The 25,803-nt window shown below is 42.9% G+C and overlaps 1 protein-coding gene across 2 annotated transcripts in view; it reads right to left on the bottom strand.

Moving 5' to 3' along the window:
• Positions 1 to 204: 204 nt before the first annotated feature.
• tctn2 (tectonic family member 2) overlaps positions 205 to 25,803 on the bottom strand; it is a 36,297-nt gene continuing 10,698 nt past the window's right edge. The window contains exons 6-18 of one of the 2 annotated variants that reach the window (XM_068006249.1): positions 22,392 to 22,588; positions 20,821 to 20,941; positions 17,990 to 18,131; positions 16,231 to 16,368; positions 14,143 to 14,292; positions 13,860 to 13,943; positions 12,390 to 12,473; positions 11,398 to 11,515; positions 9,139 to 9,245; positions 7,644 to 7,794; positions 6,647 to 6,790; positions 5,464 to 5,552; positions 205 to 847 (exon numbers count right to left, since the gene is read on the bottom strand). In XM_068006249.1, coding sequence (XP_067862350.1) covers positions 723 to 847; positions 5,464 to 5,552; positions 6,647 to 6,790; positions 7,644 to 7,794; positions 9,139 to 9,245; positions 11,398 to 11,515; positions 12,390 to 12,473; positions 13,860 to 13,943; positions 14,143 to 14,292; positions 16,231 to 16,368; positions 17,990 to 18,131; positions 20,821 to 20,941; positions 22,392 to 22,588 — 1,650 coding nt within the window. In that variant the 3' untranslated portion in view covers positions 205 to 722. The remainder of the gene's footprint in view (positions 848 to 5,463; positions 5,553 to 6,646; positions 6,791 to 7,643; positions 7,795 to 9,138; positions 9,246 to 11,397; positions 11,516 to 12,389; positions 12,474 to 13,859; positions 13,944 to 14,142; positions 14,293 to 16,230; positions 16,369 to 17,989; positions 18,132 to 20,820; positions 20,942 to 22,391; positions 22,589 to 25,803) is intronic. The other variant, XM_068006250.1, reaches the window with a different exon arrangement.

Here is a 25,803-nt window from a genome sequence, read left to right as displayed (position 1 = left end):
TGCACACAGCCATTTTTTGTCTCTCCATTTCCCACAAAAAGTAGAGATACACAGCTTTATTTCATTCAGCACACAACAGAATTCCCCTTCAATCTGCAATGAGCTTTCATCACTACAGGTACGTCTGATGTTTTAACTTGCTGCAGCATATGGCAAAATCCCAAAGTTAGTGCATAGAACCAAAATACAATGCACTGCCCAAAATTAAGTATAAAATAACATTTATTCAAAAATCAGCTTTTACATATTCACCTGCATCTCAACACAACTACATAAATATGTAGTAAAATCTTTTACATATAAAAAGTTAGCGCTATGTTAAAGTTACTGAAATTTTACATTCCAAATATATACAATATTGTAAATAAGAACAGATGCAAAGGGATATTTTAATGTGTTTGTGAGAGAGGGAGAGATGTAAAAAAAATTTAAAGCAGCAATCCTTGTAAAAGGCAACTTTAGGACTCACGCCAGAACAGTCTTCACCAAACGAGTGATCAACTTGTGGACTGAGAGGCAAAAACCTTGGAACCATTTAAGAAGCAGCTGGGCATTGCGATGAAGGTGAGGCGGGACTGTAGGTTTTACTCTGAATGGATGAGCTAAATGGCATTTCTAGTCCCTCATGTGTCTTGTGAACCTTTTTGCAGCACAAGTTATTCAGTAAAAAGGAATAAATAGAATGCAATGAAATATTTGTGGAATGCATTTGCTGCAGTGGTCTAATAAAACGTGGCACTATTCCAAGCTTTGCGGATTGTGTTCCAGGGGCTTCCCAATATTGCCGTCACTAGGAAGAGGAACACCAGCACCATTCCCTGAGCAATCGACTGAGAGTATGCTTCACCTGGTAAAGAACACAGAAATCACAAGTTATTTTGGACTTTTAAATGTTTTGATCCCTTTAACCGGTAGGAGGAGGTTCAAATTTTCCCGTTATGAATAAATGAAAGAAGTCGACTGGGTCTGTATTTTTATCATTTAAAAGCAAATAAAATCAAGTATCTTTACATACAGGTTTTCAAATTCTGTGAGAGGCCTCTGCAAATAATGACACTCTCTCAGAAATACTGACACAATCCTGTGGGCTGTCTGTCCTAAAACAAGCCCCGTAATCTGGGCTGACACTCCAGTGCAGTACTGAGGGAGTCCTACACTGTCAGGGGTGCCGTCTTTTAGATAAAATGTTAAACCGAGGTCCCGTCTGCTCTCTCAGGTGGACATTAAGACACCCTTGCCACTATCTGAAGGGCAAGGTGTTCTTGCAGTGTCCTGGCCCATATTCCTTCCTCAAAGACCACTAAACACAGATTATGTGGTCAATCATTTACTGCTTGTGAGATCATGCTGTGCACAAAAGACTGCAATGTTTGTCTACAAAAGAGTTACTACACTTAGAAAATAATCAATTGGTTGGAAGCGCTTTGGGAAACCCTGAGGCAGTAATAAGGCACTATATAAATGCAAGTTCACTTTTCTTTGTGAAAGATAGTGTCAGTTACTCAAAAAAAAATTACTTAATTCCAGAAAACATGTGTTACTTTACAGCAAGGAAAATAATTAGTAGCAAGTTACCAAATTTAGAAATCTGGTGACAGGCCAACCTTCTGGACCCCCAGGATGCTGTTGCAGACCCCTAGAGCATACACATGAGCTCACAGCCAGATATTACGCTCAAATGGCCTGACAACGAGGGACTATTTTCCACACATGCACAGTACCCACATCACAACAGCTCAGTCACGTCAGCCACTGGTCTGTTTTGCTGGCTGTAATACAACAGAAACTTGCATTTATATATAGAGCCTTTAACACAGAAAAATGTCTCAGGCACTTCAGAGATGACAAAAATCGACACCGAGCCAAAGAAAAAGAAATTAGGACGGGTGACCAAAAGCTTGGTCAAAGAGGTGGGTTTTAAGAAGGATCTTAAAGAAAGAAAGGGAGGTGGGTAAGGCAGAGCGGTTTAGGAAGGGAATTCCAGAGAGCAGGATCTAGGGAACAAAAGGTACTGTCACTAAATGTGGGTCAAAGGGGGATGCATAAGAGACTAGAGTCAGGGAAATGGAGAATTCGGGTTGGGGGGGGGAGGGGGTGCTTTGTAGGACTGGAGGAGTTTACAGAGATTGGGAAGGGGCGAGGCTACGGAGTGATTTAAACACAAGGATGAGAATTTTAAAATTTAAGGTGTTGGGGACCGGGAGCCAATGTCGGTCAGAGGACGGGTGTGATGGGGCGATTGTGACTTGCTGCGGGATAGGAAGCAGGTAGCAGAGTTTTGGACCAGTGTTCTGGCAAACCAAATAACTAGGGCGGTAGAGAAGGCTTTAAACTAAATAGAGGGGGGGAGGGCTCAGGTGGGGCGAAGTTTAGATTGATAAAGAGAAAAGACAAGCAAGTAGTACAGGAAAGTGATGGGGGTAATGATAAACAGAGTGTGTCAGGAAGGGACAGAGCGTACAAACATAAGAGTGCACTAGCAAATGGGGCCGGGGTAGGAAAGAATGGGAAAAAGACAAAATTAAAGGTTCTTTATCTGAATGCGCGCAGCATTTGTAATAAGATCGATGAATTGACGGCAGAAATAGAAACAAATGGGTATGATCTCGTGGCCATTACAGAGACGTGGTTGCAAGGTGATCAAGGTTGGGAATTAAATATTCAGGGTTATTTAACATTTCTGAAGGATAGGAAAAAAGGTAAAGGTGGTGGGGTAGCTCTGTTAATAAAGGATGAAATTGACATAATAGTGAGAAATGATCTTGACTCAGAAGATCAAGATGTCGAATCAATTTAGGTGGAGGTAAGAAATAGCAAGGGAAAGAAATCACTGGTGGGAGTAGTATATAGGCCCCCGAACAGTAGCTACACTGTAGGGCAAAATATTAATCAGGAAATAAGGGGGGCTTGTAAAAAAGGTAATGCAATAATCATGGGCAATTTTAACTTCCACAAAAATTGCACAAATCAAATTGGCAAAAATAGCCCTGAGGAGGAGTTCATAGAGTGTATGAGGGACTGTTTCTTAGACCAATACATTGGGGATCCAACCAGGGAACAGGCCATTTTGGATCTGGTAATGGGTAACGAAACAGGATTAATTAATGATCTCAAAGTAAAGGATCCCTTGGGAAGCAGTGATCATAACATGATAGAATTTCACATCCAGTTTGACAGCAAGGATCTTGGGTCTGAAACTACTGTATTAAACTTAAATAAGGGCAATTATAAAGGAATGAGAGCAGAATTGGATAAAGTGGACTAAGCAAACAGATTAGATGATATGATGGTGGATAAGCAGTGGCAAACATTTAAAAAGATATTTTATGACTCGCAACAAAAATATATCCCTGTGAGGAGGAAAGACTCCACAAAAAGGGTGAACCAACTATGGCTAACTAAGGAAGTCAAGGATGGTATCAGGTTAAAAGAAAAAGCATACAACATGGCAAAGATTACTGGTAAGCCCGAAGATTGCTGGTTTTTAAAGTTTTCCCAAAGAATAACAAAGAGGGAGAAAATAAATTATGAGAGTAAACTAGCAAGAAATACAAAAACTGACAGTAAAAGCTTCAACAAGTATATAAAAAGGAAGAGGGTAGCTAAAGTAAACATTAGTCCCTTAGAGAATGAGACTGGGGAAATAATAATGGAAAACAAGGAAATGGCAGAGGAATTCAACAGATATTTTGTATCTGTCTTCACGGTAGAAGACACTAATAATATACCGATAATAGTAGAAAATCAAGGGGCAAAGGGGAGGGAGGAACTAAAAACAATCACTATCACTAGAGAAAAAGTACTAGGTAAACTAATGGGTCTAAAGGCTGACAAGCCCCCTGGACCTGATGGCTTGCATCCGAGGGTCTTAAAGGAAGTGGCTACAGAGATAGTGGATGCATTGGTTGTAATCTTCCAGAATTCACTCGATTCTGGAAAGGTCCCAGCGGATTGGAAAACCGCAAACGTAACACCCCTATTCAAGAAGGGAGTGAGACAGAAAGCAGGTAACTATAGACCAGTTAGCCTAACATCTGTCATTGGGAAAATGCTAGAATCCATTATTAAGGAAGTAGTAGCAGGACATTTAGAGACTCATAATACAATCAAGGAGGGTCAACATGGTTTTATGAAGGGGAAATCACGTCTGACAAATTTATTAGAGTTCTTTGAGGAAGGAACAGACAGGGTGGATAAAGGGGAACCAATGGATGCAGTATATTTGGATTTCCAAAAGGCATTCGATAAGGTGTCACATAAAAGATTACTGCACAAGATAACAGCTCATGGTGTTGGGGGTAATATAGTGGCATGGATAGAGGATTGGCTAGCTAACAGTAAACAAAGAGTCGGGATAAAAGGGTCATTTTCAAAATGGCAATCTGTAACTAGTGGGGTGCTGCAGGGATCAGTGCAGGGGCCTCAACTATTTACAACATATATCAATGACTTGGATGAAGGAACAGAGTGTCTTGTGGCCAAATTTGCTGATGATACAAAGATAGGTGGAAAAGCAAGTTGCGATGAGGCCACAGTGTCTGCAAAAGGATATTGATAGGTTAAGGGAATGGGCAAAAATTTGCAAGATGGAATATAATGTGGGAAAATGTGAAGTCATCCAGTTTGGGAGGAAAAATAAAAAAGCAAAATATTATTTGAATGGAGAAATACTACAAAATGCTGCGGTACAGAGGGATCTGGGTGTCCTCGTACATAAAACACAAAAAGTCAACATACAGATGCAGCAGGTAATCCGGAAGGCAAATGGAATATTGGCCTTTATTTCTAGGGGGATGGAGTATAAAAGCAGGGAAGTCATGCTACAAATGTACAGGGTGCTGGTGAGACCACACCTGGAGTACTGCGTACAGTTATGGTGCCCTTATTTAAGGAAGGACATACTTGCATTGGAGGCAGTTTAGAGAAGGTTCACTAGGCTGATTCCGGGTATGAAAGGGTTGTCTAATGAGGAAAGATTGAATAGGTTGGGTCTATAATCATTGGAGTTTAGAAGAATGAGAGGAGATTTTATTGAAGCACACAAGGTTCTGAGGGGACTCGATAGGGTAGATGCTGAGAGGATGTTACCCCTCATGGGGGAATCTAAAACTCGGGGGCATAGTCTCAGAATAAGGGGTCGCCCGTTTAAGCCAGAAATGAGGAGGAATTTCTTCTCCCAGAGGGTCGTGAATCTTTGGAATGCTTTACCCCAAAAAGCTGTGGAGGCTGAGTCATTGAATACATTCAAGGCTGAGTTAGACAAATTTTTGATCAGCAAGGGAGTCAAAGGATATGGGGAAAAGACGGGAAAGTGGAGTTGAGGTAAAAATCAGATCAGCCATGATCTCATTGAATGGCGGAGCAGGCTCGAGGGGCCGAATGGTCTACTCCTGCTCCAATCTCTTATGGTCTTATAGAACCAGGTTGACGAAGTGCACTTTAGGATCAATACAAATTCTTTACCTGTGTAACGTCTTGTCAATGGGTAAGCAAGCTCAGGCCAGCAAACGTCATTTTGAGAGCAGTCATATTCTACGTAATTAATCTGGAAACTAGTCAACAAAATTATTTCACAGTGATTTTCAATCACAATTATAAGACATTAACCGAGCTAGTTGGAAGTATGCTCACTTTACAAAAAATCTGAATTGTCTGGCTCCTTAAAGTTTTTCCATTGGGTTTTAACATTTTCCCTCTCCCAATAAATTCCCCATATCGCCCCTCTCTGATAGAGACACAGCCCACCAGATCCTGTCCAAGAAGCCATTCCTGAGCACCAAGTGTCCAGGGGTCATTCAAACCCAATCCTGTTCTCACCAAACAACTGCAGACAAGACTTTCTGTATAGCATTCAGAATGCTGACCTAGTCCTTCCCTAGCCCAGTGCGACAGAGCCAAATTGTAGTACTGGCCAACTCAGTGTTTACTAGGACTCAGACCCAGGCCTTGTTGACCTGTGTGACTTTCTATCGCAGAGTCCGAGACCTTTACCCTACAGCTACTGAGGGAGTTTAGCTTAATTTGGAATACGTCAGAAACACAGAGGTTGATTTTACTCTGGTATGTTATTCTCTTTTATCCATAGTTTTACATTATTTCACTCCACTCGAAGTCTTGTTGTGCCATGAATTTCCTGGCTGAGACGGTGGGTAAATGACCTGTTTCCGCAGCCTGTTGAACCAATTTTAATTTAGCCACCTGGAGGTATGCCACAGATTCATTCACAAAACAATTAGATTGCACGATTGGATGAAAGTTTTTTAAAATTCTTATCGATGAGCTAAGATGGGCTGAATGGCCTCCCTGGTCTGTATCTATCTAGTGATCAGCAACCATTTACTTATTTTCCTTCCTTCCTACGAGGAGATACCTTTCTGCTCAGCACCTGTCCTAACGGACAGTGGAGATTTAGAAATCACCATGTGGGGATTCTGCAGGTACAAACCCCGGTCATACAAGCCATCGTCTGACATCTTGGACCATCACTGGGCCTCTCATTGGATGTTTATGTAATTTTGGTTACTAATGGTTATTATTTCCAATACAAGAACATTTATAAAAGTATCCTCAATAAAATACTTTCATTTGAAAAAAGTGTGACACTATCTGATACAGTTCATGCTGCAGTTTCAATCACATCTTCTACCTGGTTTCCATTGGCTCAGGCTGTGCTGGTATTTGGATAAACTGAACTGACGTGCTGACCGAAAAGGACTGGAGAAGGTAATTCTTCCCACAGGCAGCTGAGTTTCCTCCTCCACACTGCATTTGCCAGGGCACTGTGGAAAAACTGAACACACATCCATTCACCCAACTTGTTTAAATAGGAAATGGAGGAGAGATGAAGAGAATTTTTTTTTTTTAAATACAGTAAGTTATGATGATCTGGAATGCACTGCCCGAAAAGGTGGTGGAAGCAGATTCAATAATAACTTTCAAAAGGGAATTGGATAAATACTTGAAAAGGAATAATTTGCAGGGCTATGGGGAAAGAGCAGGGGAGTGGGACTAATTGAATAGCTCTTTCAAAGAGCCGGCACAGGCATGATGGGGCAAATGACCTCCTTCTGTGCTGTATGATTCCATGAAATAAATAATCCAGCATTCCTTCTATGCAGATGAAAAACATCACGGGTGACGCGTACTAGATTTCAACTGGACCACCTGTGATGAAAGGTTGTGGACACACAGAAAACGGAAGCAAGGTCACCAATCAAATCCTGTCACAATTGCTTACCCAGAAAGAGATATTTTTGGAGGGTTTAGAACAGCTAGTGGAGGAGCCTCACTTTGTACATAAAGATGCCCCGTTGCAATGACATATGGATAGGAGGTGAATCTGTAGTTTATAAAGAATTCATAAACTGCAGGTGTACAGGTTTTCACTTCTAGTGTAGAATACCTCTTTAAATTCCAATTACTTTTATCTCGTACCCTCCCTTCCCCCAGCCAAAAATGAAAGCGTTCCCTTTAAAACTGGGAAAACCTCTCCTATAGCATCCACAATTAACCAGAACTGATCAGCGTGTAATTTAATTGCTGTACATTAAAAGTTAGATTCTGTACAGCATTTAAATCCTGAGAGTGTATTTAATTTGAGAGATGCCAACGAGTCAATATAACTTCAATGCCCATCTTCTTACTTAACTTCAGCTCCAAGTATCTCTCGTTGCGGCACTCCTTCAATTGCACCAATAACCGCTGTGATGAAACGAATATTCAAGTTGGCAGGAATCTCAGTGCAGCAACCGCTTAACACATCTTCAACTGAATCATTAAATTGTTGGGGAGGAACTGCATTTATACATTAAAAAAAATACAAATTAGTGCAGCAGTCCTTGATCATTTTGGAAAATAAAAGGATCTCATTTACAGCCTTAGACGATAAATGAACATTAAAAGAACTTGAATTTATTTAGTACTTGATCATGTCTTGAGGGCATTCCTAAGTGCTCAACAACCAATTAATTACTTTTGAAGTGTTGTCACTGTTCTGTAGGCAAATGCAGTAATCAATTTACACACAGGAAGGTCCCACAAACAGCAAATGAGATACATAACCAGGTAATTTGTTTTTAGTGGAGTTGGTTGAGAGAGAAATAAGGCACCGAGGGCGCTCCCTGTTCCTCAAATAGTACCATGGGGTCTTATGTCCACTCGAATAGGCAATTGGAGTTTAATGAGTCATTGAATAGCAGCAGCTCGGACAGCACAGCACTCCCTTAGGACTGCATTGAAGTGTCAGCCCAGATTACGTACTCAAGTGGGGCTTGAATTCACAACCTTCTGATCCAAGGTCAAGTGTGCTACCACTGAGCCAAGTGACCAAATACCTTCCACTTCTGAAGGCAGGTTTTCTAGATTCCACAATGACTTCCAACAGGCCAAGCTGTAAACATTGAGCACTTGAATCTTTCCAGTTCAACAAATATACCATCAGATGGAGAATTGGGGTGATGGTGATGTTAGAATCTACCTTCCACCTCGAATGGTAAATTTGTCTGGTTCAGTCTGAAAGAGCAAGCTTGTGAACAAAAGCAAACAAACCACCATCAGGGTGCCCCAGTCGTTCTCCGCACAGTGCAGTGGAATGGTGAAATAGACTCTTTGTAAAGGACATATCTGGAAAACGTCCTTCCAGACTGCTTCCAGTGCAATACTGAGTGTGCTGAATTCAGAGCTGCATCCCTTCGGATGAGATGTTAAACCCGAGGCCCCACCTTCCTGTTCAGGTGGATGCAGAAGATCCCTCAGCACTAATCAAAGAGCAACCAGTTCTGGTGTCCTGGCCAATATTTATCCCTCAATTAACAGTACTAAACAGATTAACCGGTCGTTCATCTCATTGCTAAATGTGGGACCTTGCTGTGCCGAAATTGGTTGCTGCGTTTGCCTATAGAACAGTGATTGCACTTCAAAAGTAATTCATTGGCTGTGAAATACGTTGGGACATTGTGAGGACGTGAACTATAAATACAAGCTCCTTCCTTCTGCATGTTCTTGGATTTAGGTAATGGATTATGGTATGTGGAGGGGCGTTAAATAGGAATTTGCTCAATGTTTTATGCAGAATGTTCTGAAGTAACTTAATAAATAAATGTACCAAACGCCACACTGCAGCTGCAAGGAAAAACATACCTTTGAATAGCGGCACCCATTCCGACAGATCAGTAGAGTCTGAATTGCCTCTCCTTGCGACATAATTTGCTGACACAAGATTCAGAAGGTTTTCATGAACAATATACCTGCCATAAAGCAAAAGAGTATTAATATTTAATTTCTAACACACATGCACGATTCAGTGTCATTACGTATTAGTGGTGCTTTAACGCTGCCTGTAGCCGCCACACATTCCCTAAACAGTGAAACTACTTTTGCAGTTATAGTGTAGACCCATCTTATTTCAAAGGTGATTCGGGAATACCTGTTACAACAAAGCAATGGACTCTCAGAATCCCAGCCTCAACTGTCATTCAGGCTCACTAGATTCACTCGTAAGGGAGTTTTCATTTGGGCAGGGAGGAGGAAAGAGCTCATCTGTGAAATGAACTATCAAAACCAGTTATTCAGAACACCACACCTCCCGTCAGCCACAACGAACATGGCACAAAGATAGAAGATGCGGGAACTGGAGCAGCATCTGTAAAGAAGGAAAAGATTGGCTAACATTTCAGGTGCGGAACAGAACAGAACATTCCAACAACGGGTCTACGCGGGAAACATTAACCTGTCTCCTCTCTTCTCAGACGATGACAGAACTGCTATGCATTTCTTTTTATTTGTATTACAACGATCGAGACCATGGCTTGGCTGAAATAGAAAGCAGAGGAGGCAACCAGGGAAGGGCAATCTGAAGTATGTTATGCAAATTACAATTTAGACAAAAATTCCAAGCAACACGTAACTGGAAGTCAGAGAAAAGTTATAAATGGCTACAGGGGGTCTGAATTTTGCAGCCCGTACATTTCTGAGCTGGTGCCGCTGGCTTAATATGGTAACGTGCTCCATACAGCTTGCTTTTCATTTTAATTCCCTACATTACAACAGTGACTACACTTCTAAAGTCCGTTCTGACGAAAGGACATCGACCTGAAACGTTAACTTTGTTTCTTTCTCCACAGATGCTGCCCGACTTGCTGAGCTTCTCCAGCATTTTCTGTTTTTACTTCTAAAGTACTTCATTGGGTTCATGAAAGGCGCTATTTAAATCTAAGTTCTTTCCTGATCATATCATTTATTTATTTATTTATTTATTTTAAAACAGTGAAGGCACATCCCTCCTCTACTGCTGGGAAGGGTCAACAGATTACCTTCTCCCAGGTCTCCGTATAAGCCATTCTAGGGCCAACTGCGAGGTAGTGTGCGACAACTCATGCTCAGATTGTCTCGGACATCTACGGCATAGTAAAGGTACCCGGTCTCCTTAACCCAGTGACGTGAAGCACTCACATCCCACCAATCTGTCGTACCACCAACATACCCGCCTTGGCTCCTCCATTTTCACTTTCTGAAGCGAATTATTTGATCACTTGGATGCATGTGTACAGTCTTGTCCGTTACAGGTTCGTTTTTAAAACAGCAAGACCAAAATGTAGTCGGACACCATAATTGTGACTAACTCCGACAGTTACACAGCCTTGTGGAAAACCATACAGACCACATTAATGTAGAAATACGTGAACAGTTACTTGACCATAAAAAAGAAAAGCATGATGGGTATTTGACCAATGTTAACTCCTTGACTCCTTGACTCCCATACATGGGGTAGTTACAATTTCACACACACACACAGAAAGACACAATTGTCCTTGGTACGTTGATAATTAAGTTGGCTGTCCAGCTGCTTGGTACTGTCTGGCCCTCCCCCCGTGCAGATAAGGGTATTGCTGGCTATAAAATATAATGAGAATACAGTTTCTTGAGAGGCCATGTGGCCTTGATTCTGACTTCAGCCCTACTGATAAGCCAGCTTCGGAATTTTAGGGAGGTAGTGCTCTCAGGCCTACGTGCCAAAACAGGAATGAGCTATGGATGTCCAGAGGAGGCAGGCTCACTACTTGATTGACTAACCACTTGAACTAATAAAGAATGTACATGTACGCCCATATTCTATGATAGACAGACATTACTAATTAAACTGTATAAATGTGAACTGTGTCCTTTGTTCAGAGAAGAGGTTGTTCTGACCATTGTTTAGAGCAGATCTTCCCTTGAGCTCAAGTTTCTTTTAATTAAAATTCTTACTTGTCTGAAAATAAGTGTTTGGAGTTAATGCATTGTATATAATAGGTAATTAAGTTTTCGACAGCCTGAAGATTCCACAGGTATTCTAGGTTTCTACCCAATAAATGTTGAAGTTTTATGTTTAAGAGAACCATACATGGGCAGGTTACACACCTGAGATCAGTACAGTTTCTAAAGTTATCACTGCTGAGCCTTAACAGACAGCCAGAGGTCGAGTCCTCTCCAAACAAGACTGATGTTGTGTGAGCTGATGAGCACAATCCATTTCCAACTACAAAAAAAGGGGTGAAAATAGAATTTTAAGAAAATATACAAGCAGAAATTTTATTTCACTAAAGTTGCTGTCATTTTGCTAATGCTGTTAAACCCCCTTTATACTCGGGGTCTGAATCATACAGAGCCAGTGCTCTAGGATTTGGTACTGGTACTCGCACTGAGTGGGATGGAGGCCAGTCTCTGCTCACCTCAACACGAGGGTCAGGAGTCATTCGGTTTTTTGTGGTCAGGTCACCTGACAATCAGGTCTCCTGAAACTGTAGGCAGACCTACTTCAGTGCTCAAGTAGCGATAAAACCAGTGACATGCGATGGCAGCATGGTATAATAGTGCACTAGTAGCACTGTGTGATCATGCACTAGTGATGTGTGATGGCAGCATAGTGTAATCGTGCACCAGTGATGTATGATGACAGCATGATGTAATCGTGCACTAGTGGCATGCGATGACAGAATGCTGATGCAGTAGTGCACTAGTGACAGTGTATCAATACTGCACAAACTTAGTATTATATTTTAAAATCTCAGAACAACTAATTAATAGGAGGATGAAGTGAGACTGAGTCAGAAATAAGAAAATTGCAATCTTTGCACTTCAGCTGATGGGACATGCCGCTCAGATGAACACCTCAGTACAAGTGTTAACTCATTCCTATTTTGAAACAATACTAGCTTTCTATTTCTTTATTTTACCTCCTTATATGTAATTTTATTCCTCCAGTTTCTATTTGACAGAAAGACTGCCCATCAACTGATAGAAGGGAAACAACAGTATTGGAATTTGTAGTCTTCCTGCCCCCCCCCACCTCCCCGGAAAGGAAATGAGTGGAAAGTGTTTGTTATTCTAACGTCCATAAGAAAATGTATCACCTGGTCGCCATATGCTTAAGGGAGCCTTTTGCAAGGTCTTGCCACTTATACTTGCAGCTAAAACGGGTTTGCCAGTCTGGTAACCTGAAAACAACAGACACCATCATTCTGTGTATTTGACAGATGGTCACATATGTTTGAAATGAACACGCAAGCTATAATTTGCAGTCTGCAAGTAATGTTTCAAGACCATAATAAACTTGCAATAATTTAGCTCTCAAGGTCAACTCCGATAAGATCAACGGAAGGGTTTTCCTGCCCCACCCTCCGACCCGGCTGAACAGGTGTAGTGTACCCGAGGGGGCTCCCCTGGCCCACCCTCCGCCCCGGCTGGACAGGTGTAGTGCACCCGAGGGGGCTCCCCTGGCCCACCCTCCGCCCCGGCTGGACAGGTGTAGTGTACCCGAGGGGGCTCCCCTGGCCCACCCTCCGCCCCGGCTGGACAGGTGTAGTGTACCCGAGGGGGCTATCCCTGCCCCACCCTCCGACCCGGCTGGACAGGTGTAGTGTACCCGGTGGGGCTATCCCTGCCCCACCCTCCGACCCGGCTGGACAGGTGTAGTGTACCCGAGGGGGCTACCCCTGGCCCACCCTCCGACCCGGCTGGACAGGTGTAGTGCACCCGAGGGGGCTGCCCCTGCCCAGGGCGAGGAGTGCTGGGATTTCCTGCCCAGAGCCTTCCAATGGCCTGAGGTACCCCGGTGGGTGCAGGGCTGACCACGGCAAGGTCTAGTGCTGGCGGAAGGGTCAAGGAACGAGAGTGCAGCTACTGCCTGCATTCTAGTCTTTCACCCACGGGGCCTGAAGATTGGCAGCCTGGACACTTTTCAACAACAGTAGGAGTAATAGGCGACTCGCGTGGGCCATTCCTTTCTCTCCCCGGGAGCCCCACTTGTCACTGAGCACCCCTGCACTCAGCTGGTGCTCAAATCCAGCAACGGAGGCAGGAGTCCAATAATGGAGGCAGAAGCCCAGGAACGCCCCCTTCCTCCTCATGTGAATAGCTCTGATGGACCTGCAAACACTGCTGGACAGGCCAAACTCTGTCCCACCTCCTCTCCCCAGGAAAGCTCCGAAATCCTCGAGCAATGTAAAAGGAATGAACCAGAAGAGTCCTGTTCATGGGTAGCCACGGGTCTGAAGCAAGGTTGTAACATTTAGCTGCTAGTTTGTCCCCTTAAAGGTCGCTGCTCAGATAACCCCCCCCACCCCCCAAATGAGGAAGTAGTCTAAATAGGTCCTGAGGCCAATTACAGGTTAAACGCTTTGCTTTTACTGAGAGAAGTTAGCAGATTGCCAGGTGCTGATAAATTTCCAGCTCTAGGTCGCTCCGCAAACATCCAGCAGCAACAGAAATTAACTTGTAATTAACCTCAGCATGAGACAACTATATAAGTGCACGCTCTCCAAACTGTCATTGATAAATCTTTCTCAGAATACGAAGCAAGGTGCAATAACCTGCAGTCTCACCTGGGTTTCCAGACCGAGTCACATTGGGCAGCTGATCATTTATTGAGTTAATGAAAGTTGCACTGAATCTTTGGGTCAAAATAGCTGGAAAGTAAGACAGTGGGAGATTGAGATGAAGATGGAGATGAGGCAGGCAAACACTGACTGTAGTGTATTCAGGCATTAAATTTCATCAGTGAGACAAGTGTAAAACTGGCCATCATTGAGTCACCAAATAGAAATTTATGATTAAAAACACTGCAGGTACAATAGTTATTGCAAACAAATGGACGAACGCTCGTACCTGGTGAATCCAAGGGAACATTTCCCACTGTGACGAGCAAAGTGACTTTAGATATCGTAGTTCCTTTCCAGAAGAAGACATACTCAGCCCCCAAAATCATATTTTCGCACATTCCCTCTAGAAGTTTGGGATCTGATTGATTAACCAGTTCTGTATTGAAGAAAACAAACAAACAATCACATCACTAGTTAACCCCAAGTCAGTGGATTAGTTTTGAATGGTTCTAGCAAAGAGCCGGCATACACGATGGGACCAGTGGCCTCCTACCGTGCTATAAACTTCTACGGTTCGACTGTAAACATGCAGATGACACCAATCTTGAAGGGGAGGGGGGAGCACAGTGAGCGCGGCGGAGAGCTGAACAGGATTTGCACCTGAGCAGATCAGTGACAAATTAAGTTTAATACAGACAAATTATTACTACATATTGGCAGTAGACAATACGAGGCACTTGTACTCTGATGACCAGACAGTAAACGTGGGTGGAATAGAAGTAGCCAAGCGAGAAACAGAGACCCCCAGAAGTGTTAGCTGACTCGTTGCTCACCATCTCCCAAAAGTGCGAGGCGGCAATAAAGGTCAGCTCTCCAGAGTTCATGCTGAAACTGTACCTGGCCCAGGTCAGGCTGCACCTGGAGTATTGTGTACTGTCTGGTCACAGAGTAAGGGGGCACTCAGACCCTAGTGTCAGTGCAGAGGAGAGCTAATCCCTGGTGTCAGAGGGAAGAATTACCAGGAACCACTTGATAAGATGGAGATCTTCATCCTCAAAAAGACACATTTCAGAGGGACCTTATGGAGGTACAAGATACTTAAGGGGACATAGAAAGTAAACCCAAAACAATACTTTCAGGTGCACTGGAGCAGAAGGGCATAGGGTCAGGGTGTGAGGAGCGTGTTTGGGGCAGAGACCAATCAGTAGTTCTTTACACTGTGGGTGATGAACAGTTGGAACTGACGATCCGGATTCTTTCCCCTCAGTCTGGTTCAGTAATAACTGAAGTCGAATACATTTTAAAGTTCAACACATCTTTAATAGCAGGGTTCTTAGTCTGCAGCATTGATTTGGACTCCTGATAGAGTCCCTCTATGCTGGCAGAGCAAGAACAAAAACATACAGAAATCCACACGTTTTTATACAAATCAATAGGGTTGGAACATACTTAACGAGGGTCAACACCAATTATAAGCCGGGCATAGGTTGCCATGCGAGGTTACATTATTTCCGACCAATCATAAACAATCCATGTGCTGACCATGCTGCTGTTAGACATCAAAGGGGATAACTTCCTCACTTTCCAACTTGGAATGTTCTTCCCTGTTCCTTCTGTTCCTTATCTCCCAACCTGGAATGTCTTTCAACTTTGGCTAAGCTCGTTCCCTATATTGATCTGCCATAAACATGGAGACATTCAGACCAGTCCTTGACTCACATCAAAGCCTCTACATTGCTAAGACAATGCAGGCCTGCTGACTACGCAAACATATGGCCCAGCAGGAGGGCCAGGCCACTTGTATCAATCTCAGTTACTAACTAATTAACCCTTTCTAACCATTTTGCATTCTGCTTCTTTGCCACGTGGGCATTTTAATATTTTACCGAAAACTGACCACGTAGGGATTCTCAGAACCAGGAAGAGTGGTTGAGGAGAGACACTGGACTCATTTAACTACTAGATATTGGAATGGGAAGACGGGAGGGTTAATATTCTGGAAAACGAGATGAGATTAAATGGGCTGAAGGGCCTACTCCAACTGTCCATCTTGAGATATTCAGATCCAGTCCAGCATCACATCAGTTTGGGGTTAGCATTGACATCACTCCTTGTAGGCATAACTAAAAGTTTAAGCAGTGCACAAAAGGGGCCCTTCCTGGCATCTATTTCCCCAAGGTGATCTGGGCAAAACTGAACTTCATCTTCTAGGGAATTCCAAATATAAATCTCGACAGAAACTGGGAATCAAATTTGGGATTCCAACATTTTAGCACTGTAGCTATTGAGGTACTTATCATAGCCACCTGAAATGAAAATTAATTTAAAACATAGTAAAAAAAAAATGAACAAACTTCAGGCCGGGAGCTCATACCTAAAGAAGCCGTAACATTCTGCTGCTCAGGAAACAAGGACGGATCTGTAGGACTTGACTCTACAGTTGAAGAGGCTGCTGTAATGAAGTTGCTGAGGTCGGTGGTGTTTTGGTAGGTTATATCAGGCATTACCAAATCTACATGGAAGAAGAGGCAGTCCAATTATTCCTGCTGTCTCATTCCACTTCTGTTTAAAATAAACATATCAACTTTATTTAGCTTCTAAACTTTGCTATCTTAGTAGAAAATCACAGTCTTTTCAATGAATATTGCTGAAATTTGAAGATGGTAGTATTTTTGAACAATTTAAGATATACATGCTTAGGAGAACGAATACGGTACTCATCATAAAGGATGAAACAGTTCCAGGCAAGTATAGTGCAGGTTATATTGTGAAGTAAATGACCCTCTATTTTGTCCCAAAAACATGCCTCAGCTCCCCTAATGCAACATTACCATTGCCCACACCAGCTATTTCTATGGGTTTTCAATTAGCACCAAATTACTACTAGCTGTCCTTCCAACTTTAGTGCATTCTGTTCAGTGCCCACTTGTTACTTCATAACTTCAATACATTGTACAGCTGTACAATTATATAAATTGTTCAACAAAAATACTTGATGTATTTTTAAATTGTTACATAAGTAGAGCAGTGTGATATAGCCCATGTGCTGATCATGAAGTGGCAGCTGGCTGGTACACCCCCACAATCCTCCACATGATGAAGTCCCTTCTCCAGATGTGCTGCTTTAGAAGAATCCTGGGTGGAAGTTAGGTGGCTCCAACTGGGAGATGAGAGTGGGCGGGGGGCAGAGGAAGAGCCCCCCAGGGCTGCTCCCATACCAGATTTCAAGTGGCAGTGTCAGAGGTCAGAGAGCTGCTCGGCTAGAGTCAGCACACAGCAGGAACCCTCCCACCCTCCCCCTGGGAAAGGGAAGAAAAATACCCTAAACCAAGAGAGATTCCAGAATGTAACTTAGCACATAATAGTCAGTCCTTGGCCAACTTCTTTCTGCTCCCAAGGCTACAACACTGACATTTCTACACTCAACGGGTGCTTCATGAAATCCCTACTGCTTTCAGAGGAGCAGCAGGGCAATGAGGGAACATGGGCAGAACTCAAAAAGGTCATAATTAAGCACCTCCGCTTTGAAAATAGCAAGATTGGCAAAGACCCATGGTGCGGCAAGCTTTGAGATAGGCATTTGTGTTTCTTTTACAGAAAGTGGTATTTTTGCATGAATCCTAGAAGATAGAGCCATTGTAGCCATCTTATCCTGAACTATTTCCTTAATCCTTAGGGACCTCAGTGTTTCCCCATTCAGATTCCTTCACTTTGAACAGCTGAATACCAAAAACAGGATCATATCCTTATCATAGAGCACAGGAGGCCACCATTCGGCCCATCGGCCTGTGCCGAAAGAGCTATCCAATTAGTTCCATTCCCCTGATCTTTTCCCATAGCCCTGCAAATCTTTCCCCCTTCAAGTATTTAAACAATTCTCTTTTGAAAGTTACTATTGAACCTGCTTCCACCTCCCTTTCAGGCAGCGCATTCCAGATCATTACAACTTGCTGCATACAAAAAATTCTCATCTCCTCTGGTTCTTTTGCCAATTATCTTAAATCTGTGCCCTATGACCCTCCTGCCAGTGGAAACACTTTCTCCCTATCAAAACCTCTCAATTTATTCAAATAAAGCAAACAAAAAGGTTCAAATCAACAGTGCCATTTCTTGCCTACACACATCGAACGTACCTCCCTGGCCATTGTTGATACCTTCACCAATCCTAGGGCTATCTGTACAAGCAGCAGCAGTCAGTGGAGTCACACAGCGTGTGTCAAAATCTTCAAGGTAAGCCACAGGTGCCTTCCTCAAGCATTGGCCACTCAAGGATCTCTACAGCACAAACGTACAGATAAAAAGTAAAACAGATTAAACAGCTTTCTTCCTTATCCGGTTTAACAAATCATCACTTCATAAACATTCAAGGTTTCCACAATTTTTGGAGTCATTTTCCCTTTGACTTCTCAACCACCGACAACACAAACACATTGTCATTAGAAACCTGAAACTTAATATTACTCATCCATAGCTTTGACCACAGCCATGCGCAGTGGGTAGCACTCTCACCTCTGAGACAGAGGGTTGTGACTTAAGCACAAAATCTAGGCTGATGCTTCAGTGCAGTACTAAGGGGGTGCTGTACTGTTGAAGGTGCCGTCTTTTGGATGAAACGTTAAATCTTGATTGGTACCCCATCCACCACCCTAAACATTCACTCCCTTCATCACCGGCGCACTGTGGCTGCAGTGTGTACCATCTACAGGATGCACTGCAGCAACTTGCCAAGGCTTCTTCGACAGCACCTCCCAACCCGTGACCTCTACCACCGAAGGAAAAGGGTAGCAGGCACATGGAACAACACCACCTGCACGTTCCCCTCCAAGTCACACACCATCCCGACTTGGAAATATTTCATCGTCGCTGGGTCAAAATCCTGGAACTCCGTACCTAACAACACTGTGGGAGAACCTTCGCCACACGGACTGTAGCGGTTCAAGAAGGCGGCTCACCACCACCTTCTCAAGGGCAATTAGGGATGGGCAATAAATGCTGGCCTCGCCAGCGACGCGCAGCTCCCATGAATGAATATAAAAAAAAAGGCCCCGTTTACCCCTTCAGATGGACGTAAAAGATCCCCTGGCACTATTTCAAAGAAGAACAGGGGAGTTCTCCCCGGTGTCCTGGCCAATATTTATCCCCTCAACCAACTCCTTAAAAAAAATTATTTGGTCATTATCACATTGCAGTTTGTGGGACTTTGCTGTGGGCAAATTGGCTGTTGTGTTTCCTACATTATAACAGTGACTACACTTCAAAAGTACTTCACTGGCTGTGAAGCACTTTGGGACGTCCCGAGGTCGTGAAAGGCGCTATATAAATGCAAGTTTTTCTTTCTTTATCTATCATTTTAGAAATTAAAGAGAATGCTCATGCTGGTGGCAGCAAATAGCCATTTGTACTTTGCACCAGACTAACCTGATTTTCACCATATACTTTTAAAATGGAATAAAATTGTTTGTTATTTGATCAAATTTAAAGAAGTTCAAAAGATGCTTTTCACCAGAAGTTCTCTTTTAAAATTATGTATTAATTGGGTAATGCACCAGCAATCTGACAGACTCAACCAGGGATCATCTGCAAGTAAGGTTATCTAGACTGTGGCAGTTCTCAGGTACTGAGATTGTGACAGATGTGACGTGCACACTGCTGTATGTCACTTAAGCTGCAATAGAAAATTTTTTTTAACCTTCAAAAAAAACTAGGTGAAGTAGTTGCATTAAAACTTATTACACTACACGTGATATTGTCTCATTTAAATATTTGAGAGATGTCATACCTAAAAACAATCTGTATTGAGAAAGTTTCACAGTGATGTCACTGGCATCATTGACAACACACACATCAGTACAGTTTGCATGTAAGGTTAGTATTTACTCATTTTCCTAACATGGTATAAACAAAATATTTGATTAAGAGTTTTGGAATATAGTTCATATCCCACTTTGTTCTCTGGCCATAACTCATGCACAATTTTGTTGCTCCTGAACTACTAGGTCAGCCCAGTTGAACAGCATCCACGATACCTAATAGTTTATCGCATACACTCCACCTATCCCATCGAGGCCTGGCTCTCCTGTATACCTGGTGTGGACACTCACTGTCAAGACTCACACAGCAATAATGGGTGCGATACCAGGGGACAACTGGCGCCTGTAGAACTGCACACCAGCAAGGATTCCGTGCCTTCATGAGGGACGGGAAAGGGAGAAAACTGGAAAACTGAAAAGAATTAGTGATGCATGGGTTCACGCTGAAACCCCACAGCGCTGATGGCCCAATCTCACAAATGCTGCTGTGGAGAAGCACCAGAGACACTTTGACTTCAGGAGGAAGGAAATCATTGGCCGGCCCTCACTCGGATTGGAAGCAGCACCAGCAGAGGTCTGGAAGAAGCTCGCTCCCCACCAGCAAGATAAAAAGGAGAGATTAAATGGGGCAGGGGTGGAAAGGGAAAGTAGTTTAACAATCTAAAGCCTGGACCTGTACAAAACCACTTTAATAAACTGCACATTATCTGGACTCCTTTCAGAAATACACCTCCACCAAATCCCACCCCATCAAACACCACGTGATTTTTGCCCCATTCCTCCAATATCCTTTGTTAATTCACAGTACATTGAATTGTCCATTGTGCTGTGCATAAGCAGGATGTTGTGCTTGTCTACATAATAATGACCACACTTCAAACAGAAGTACCTCTCTGGATCTGAAGCACTTGGAGATGGTCTGAGGTGGTGATATGGCACCATGTAAATACACATTCATTGTTTCCAGCTCTCATAGGAGCATTAGATTTTAGAAGTTAAACTTAATTTACACACTGTCCAGCTAGACTAGGGCTAAGTTAGATTGTTGCTCCATTGAAGGCTATGAAGCTCACTTGCAATTTTACCCAGAGTATAATATACTTTTTGTCTTCCTTGAAAATAATGTTATAGTGAGGGTGCACTGTTATTCTTACCTGTGGAATAGCAAAGTATTCATTATCTTTTCTAACAATAGGATCTCCTTGATGGTAGCCAATAGGTACATTTACCACTGCAAATTCGGATACCTCAAAGGAGAAGTCTTGAGAAACGCTGCTGTTGAAAGGCAAGTTCAAAGGAGGGAGATGAAGTTCCAGTGCAATAATAATTTATCACATTCCTTAGCAGGCAATACAGGCAAGGATGAAGGGGATGAAGTCAAATGCACAAGTATTTAGTATCAGAGCACAGATTTCAAAAAGGCAGTATTAGTATTAGCATCAATATGGAATTAAATATGGAACTCGCTACCACATGGAGCGGTTTAAGCGAATAGCATAGATGTATTTAAAGGGAAGCTAGATAAGTACAAGAGGGAGAAAGAAATAGAAGGGTATGTTGATGAAGTAAATAGAGTGGGAGGAATTCATGCGGAGCATAAACACCAGCATAGACCAGTTGGGCCGAATGGCCTGTTTCTGTGCTGTAAATTCAATGTAATATCATCTTCAACAATCAATTACAGATAGCTTTCCACATTCTTCATTCACTCCATCCCTACTGATGCTTCCTTTTAAATGGTGACTGCTAAATGGTGACATTACTGGAGGAGTGGCCTGGAAGGGTTGCCAAGCCACCTGTGCCAGTTAGCCGAATTAGCATCATCCGATCATAGACAAACCCTGGCTTTGCGACAGTCTTCACTGACATCAATTCAGTAGCATGAGAACAAAGGAACCACAGATCTTCTAAGTGGAAGCCCAGAGTTCTACCTTGATAGCTGGCAGACTGAAATAAGCTTTTTTTTTGAATGGGGGGGGTTGTGGGGAAAGAGAGAAGGGAGGTAGCACTATTTGCAGATATCCTGTGAGTTTGTTCATGGTAAATCGAATTGTACACTATGAGGACAGGAGTGTTATACTAAGCAATGCACAACGTACTATTCTGTTAAGGAGCTGTGACTCTTTAGGCTACCAAAGTCTACCTGCTAAGTAAAGAGAGGTTCAAGTCAGAGTTTAATTCAAAAAAGAGGGAAAAAAAGCGAGAAAATAAGCTGCTCATTTAAAATAAGAGAAATGATGGAAACATACAGGAGGTCAGACAGCACCTGTAGAGAGAAAATACAGATTAACATTTTGGGTGCAAGACCCTTTCTAGTTCCATCATTATCTCTTACTTTTTGTTTTAATTCAGAGTTTAATTGTTTGGTTGGGTAACTGTGCTGATTAGGTTTAGGCTGGAGGTTAGGGGTGAAGATCAGAAACTGCAGCATTTCTCAGTTGCTCGGTACCTGTATATAGTGTGGCAGCTGTGCATCTTTTTAACATATTAAAGTACAGATACATATTCCAATACAAATTCAAAGATAGGATGCAACACAAGGATGATTGCGGTAGCAGGGAACATGGTTAAATCTAGAGTGTTGTGCAGTACTATAAAGCTTCAAGGAGAGAGAAATCAGTCCAGTCATTGAAGATGAACACCAGAGGTAAGGAACAACAGATTATATGGACTCATTCATTTCATTGTAATTAGAGATGCTTTATCCCCAGTTATACAAACTTACACAGTATTGCCATCATAGAACAGCCCCAAATATGGCGAGTTAACAAGAGAAGACTGCACACAGAGGAAAGGAAACCAGTCAGGATTATCTACCGTCTGAACAGAGCATAACTGGTCAAAGGGTACGGACACATTCCCACCAAATACTCCTGTAAAGCAGTAAGAATTAAACAGCTGGATCATGTTGGGTGTGCATTCCTGAAAAAAAAGGAAATTTACTTAATATGTTGCCTATTTCAGAACACGAGATCAAATAAATTATACTAACAGACCAGCAGTTATATATGCAGCATCACAGAGCGTACAAATACACTTTGGCGAAAAATCATTTTAATTTCTCTTACAAACTGGTGAAAAACACCAGAGTATGGCTGGGCAAAAAATAAAGCACCTAATCCGAGACAAACCCTGAGAGAAATAAATCAGTTTTCCCAATTTGTATTTCCTAAACCAGGCAACACAAACTTTACATGTAACTTTGTGTAATAACAGGCAAGCAGAGCAGGATACGGACAGCTTAAGTTTTGAAGAAGTTGATGAAGGGTGGAGGATGAGAGGCCAAGGAGGATACTGGAGAAATTGAACCTTAGGATGTTGTTTTTACATTAAGGGAACTATATGAATGCAAGTTGTTGTTATAGAGGCGATAAAGCGTTTCAGCAGCCACGGGGGAGGGGGGAAAGGCAGCAGCAGGCAATGCTGCAGACGTGGAAGTAAGCGGCTTTTGTGATGGATAGGATCTGGGTTTAAGAGCAACTCTGGGTCAACAGGATGCCAACAATTTTGATTAAGTCAATTCAGTATTCCTAAACTGTTAGTTAATGAAATAGTCTCATGACAAACGAATCAGGAAACAGCTGATACAAATCAGATTAGAATTAGTATAGTTGAACTCTCTCCCATTCAGACCTGTATGTAAACAGATACTGCCTCTCAGAGGTCACCGCTGCCTTTATCAAACCAATGCTGCTGCTAACCTACCCATCATTAATCCACCACACTAGCACCATCAGATTAACTCACTGACAGCACTCAACTCAGAGTCAGAAGGTTCAAGTCCCACTCCAGATCTTGGAACACTCCAGTGCAGTACTGGGGAAGTGCTACACTGTCAGAGGTTGAGTCATTAAAGTAGGGCCTGTCTGCCTGTTCCAGGCAAAAGAGTAACTAGGGAGAGAGTAGGGCCTCTTAAGGATCAACAAGGTCATCTATGTGCGGAACCACAAGAGATGGGTGAGATCCTGAATGAATATTTCAGATCGGTATTTACGGTTGAGAAAGGCATGGATGTTAGGGAACTTGGGGAAATAAATAGTGATGTCTTGAGGAGTGTACATATTACAGAGAGGGAGGTGCTGGAAGTCTTAACGCGCATCAAGGTAGATAAATCTCCGGGACCTGATGAAATGTATCCCAGGACGTTATGGAAGGTTAGGGAGGAAATTGCGGGTCCCCTAGCAGAGATATTTAAATCATCGACAGCTACAGGTGAGGTGCCTGAAGATTGGAGGGTAACAAATGTTGTGCCTTTGTTTAAGAAGGGCAGCAGGGAAAAGCCTGGGAACTACAGACTAGTGAGCCTGACATCTGTAGTGGGTAAGTTGTTAGAGGGTATTCTGAGAGACAGGATCTACAGGCATTTGGAGAGGCAGGGACTGATTAGGAACAGTCAGCATGGTTTTGTGAGAGGAAAATCATGTCTCACGAATTTGATTGAGTTTTTTGAAGGGGTAACCAAGAAGATAAATGAGGGCTGTGCAGTAGACGTGGTCTACATGAACTTTAGCAAAGCCTTTGACAAGGTACCGCATGGTAGGTTGTTACATAAGGTTAAATCTCACGGGATCCAAGGTGAGGTAGCCAATTGGATACAAAATTGGATTGACGACAGAAGACAGAGGGTGGTTGTAGAGGGTTGTTTTTCAAACTGGAGGCCTGTGACCAGCTGTGTGCCTCAGGGATCGGTGCTGGGTCCGCTGTTATTTGTTATTTATATTAATGATTTGGATGAGAATTTAGGAGGCATGGTTAGTAAGTTTGCAGATGACACCAAGATTGGTGGCATTGTGGATAGTGAAGAAGGTTATCTAGGATTGCAACGGGATCTTGATAAATTGGGCCAGTGGGCCGATGAATGGCAGATGGAGTTTAATTTAGATAAATGTGAGGTGATGCATTTTGGCAGATTGAATCGGGCCAGGACCTACTCCGTTAATGGTAGGGCGTTGGGGAGAGTTATAGAACAAAGAGATCTCGGAGTACAGGTTCATAGCTCCTTGAAAGTGGAGTCACAGGTGGATAGGGTGGTGAAGAAGGCATTCAGCATGCTTGGTTTCATTGGTCAGAACACTGAATACAGGAGTTGGGATGTCTTGTTGAAGTTGTACAAGACATTAGTAAGGCCACACTTGGAAGACTGTGTACAGTTCTGGTCACCCTATTATAGAAAGGATATTATTAAACTAGAAAGAGTGCAGAAAAGATTTACTAGGATGCTACCGGGACTTGATGGTTTGACTTATAGGGAGAGGTTGGATAGACTGAGACTTTTTTCCCTGGAGAGTAGGAGGTTTAGGGGTGATCGTATAGAAGTCTATAAAATAATGAGGGACATAGATAAGGTAGACAGTCAAAATCTTTTCCCAAAGGTAGGGGAGTCTATAACGAGGGGGCATAGATTTAAGGTGAGAAGGGAGAGATACAAAAGGGTCCAGAGGGGCAATTTTTTCACTCAAAGGTGGTGAGTGTCTGGAACGAGCTGCCAGAGGCAGTAGTAGAGGCGGGTACAATTTTGTCTTTTAAAAAGCATTTGGGTATAGAGGGATATGGGCCAAGTGCAGGCAATTGGGACTAGCTGAGTGGTATAAACTGGGCGACATGGACATGTTGGGCCGAAGGGCCTGTTTCCATGTTGTAAACTTCTGATTCTATGCAGAATTGTACATCATAGGAGGCAGCCATTCGACCAGTCATGCCTGTGCCGGCTCTTTGGAAGACCTGTCCAATTTAATGCCACTACGCAGCTTTTTCCCCATAACCCTGCAAATTAGTCCTCTTCAAGTACATGTCCAATTGCCTTTTGAAAGTTCTAATGGAATCTGCTTCCATTGCCCTTTCTCCTCATTTCCCCTCTACTTCTTTTGCCAATTATTTTAAATCTACCACCTCTGGTTACAGATCCACCTCTTGCCAGAGGAAACGGTTTCTCCCTACTTGCTCTATCAAAACCCCTCAATTTTGAATACCACTATTAGGTCTCCCCTTAACCTTCTGAGGAGAATAGAATCACAGAATGGTTACAGCATGGAAGGAGGCCATTCGGCCCATCGAGTCCGTGCCGGCTCTATGCAAGAGCAATCCAGCTAGTCCCGCTCCCCCGCCCTAACCCCGTAGCCCAGCAATTTTTTTCCTTT

This window comes from Heptranchias perlo, chromosome 25 (assembly GCF_035084215.1).
Source record: "Heptranchias perlo isolate sHepPer1 chromosome 25, sHepPer1.hap1, whole genome shotgun sequence".
NCBI classification, from domain to species: domain Eukaryota; kingdom Metazoa; phylum Chordata; class Chondrichthyes; order Hexanchiformes; family Hexanchidae; genus Heptranchias; species Heptranchias perlo.
This window is presented reverse-complemented; position numbering and strand designations above follow the sequence as displayed.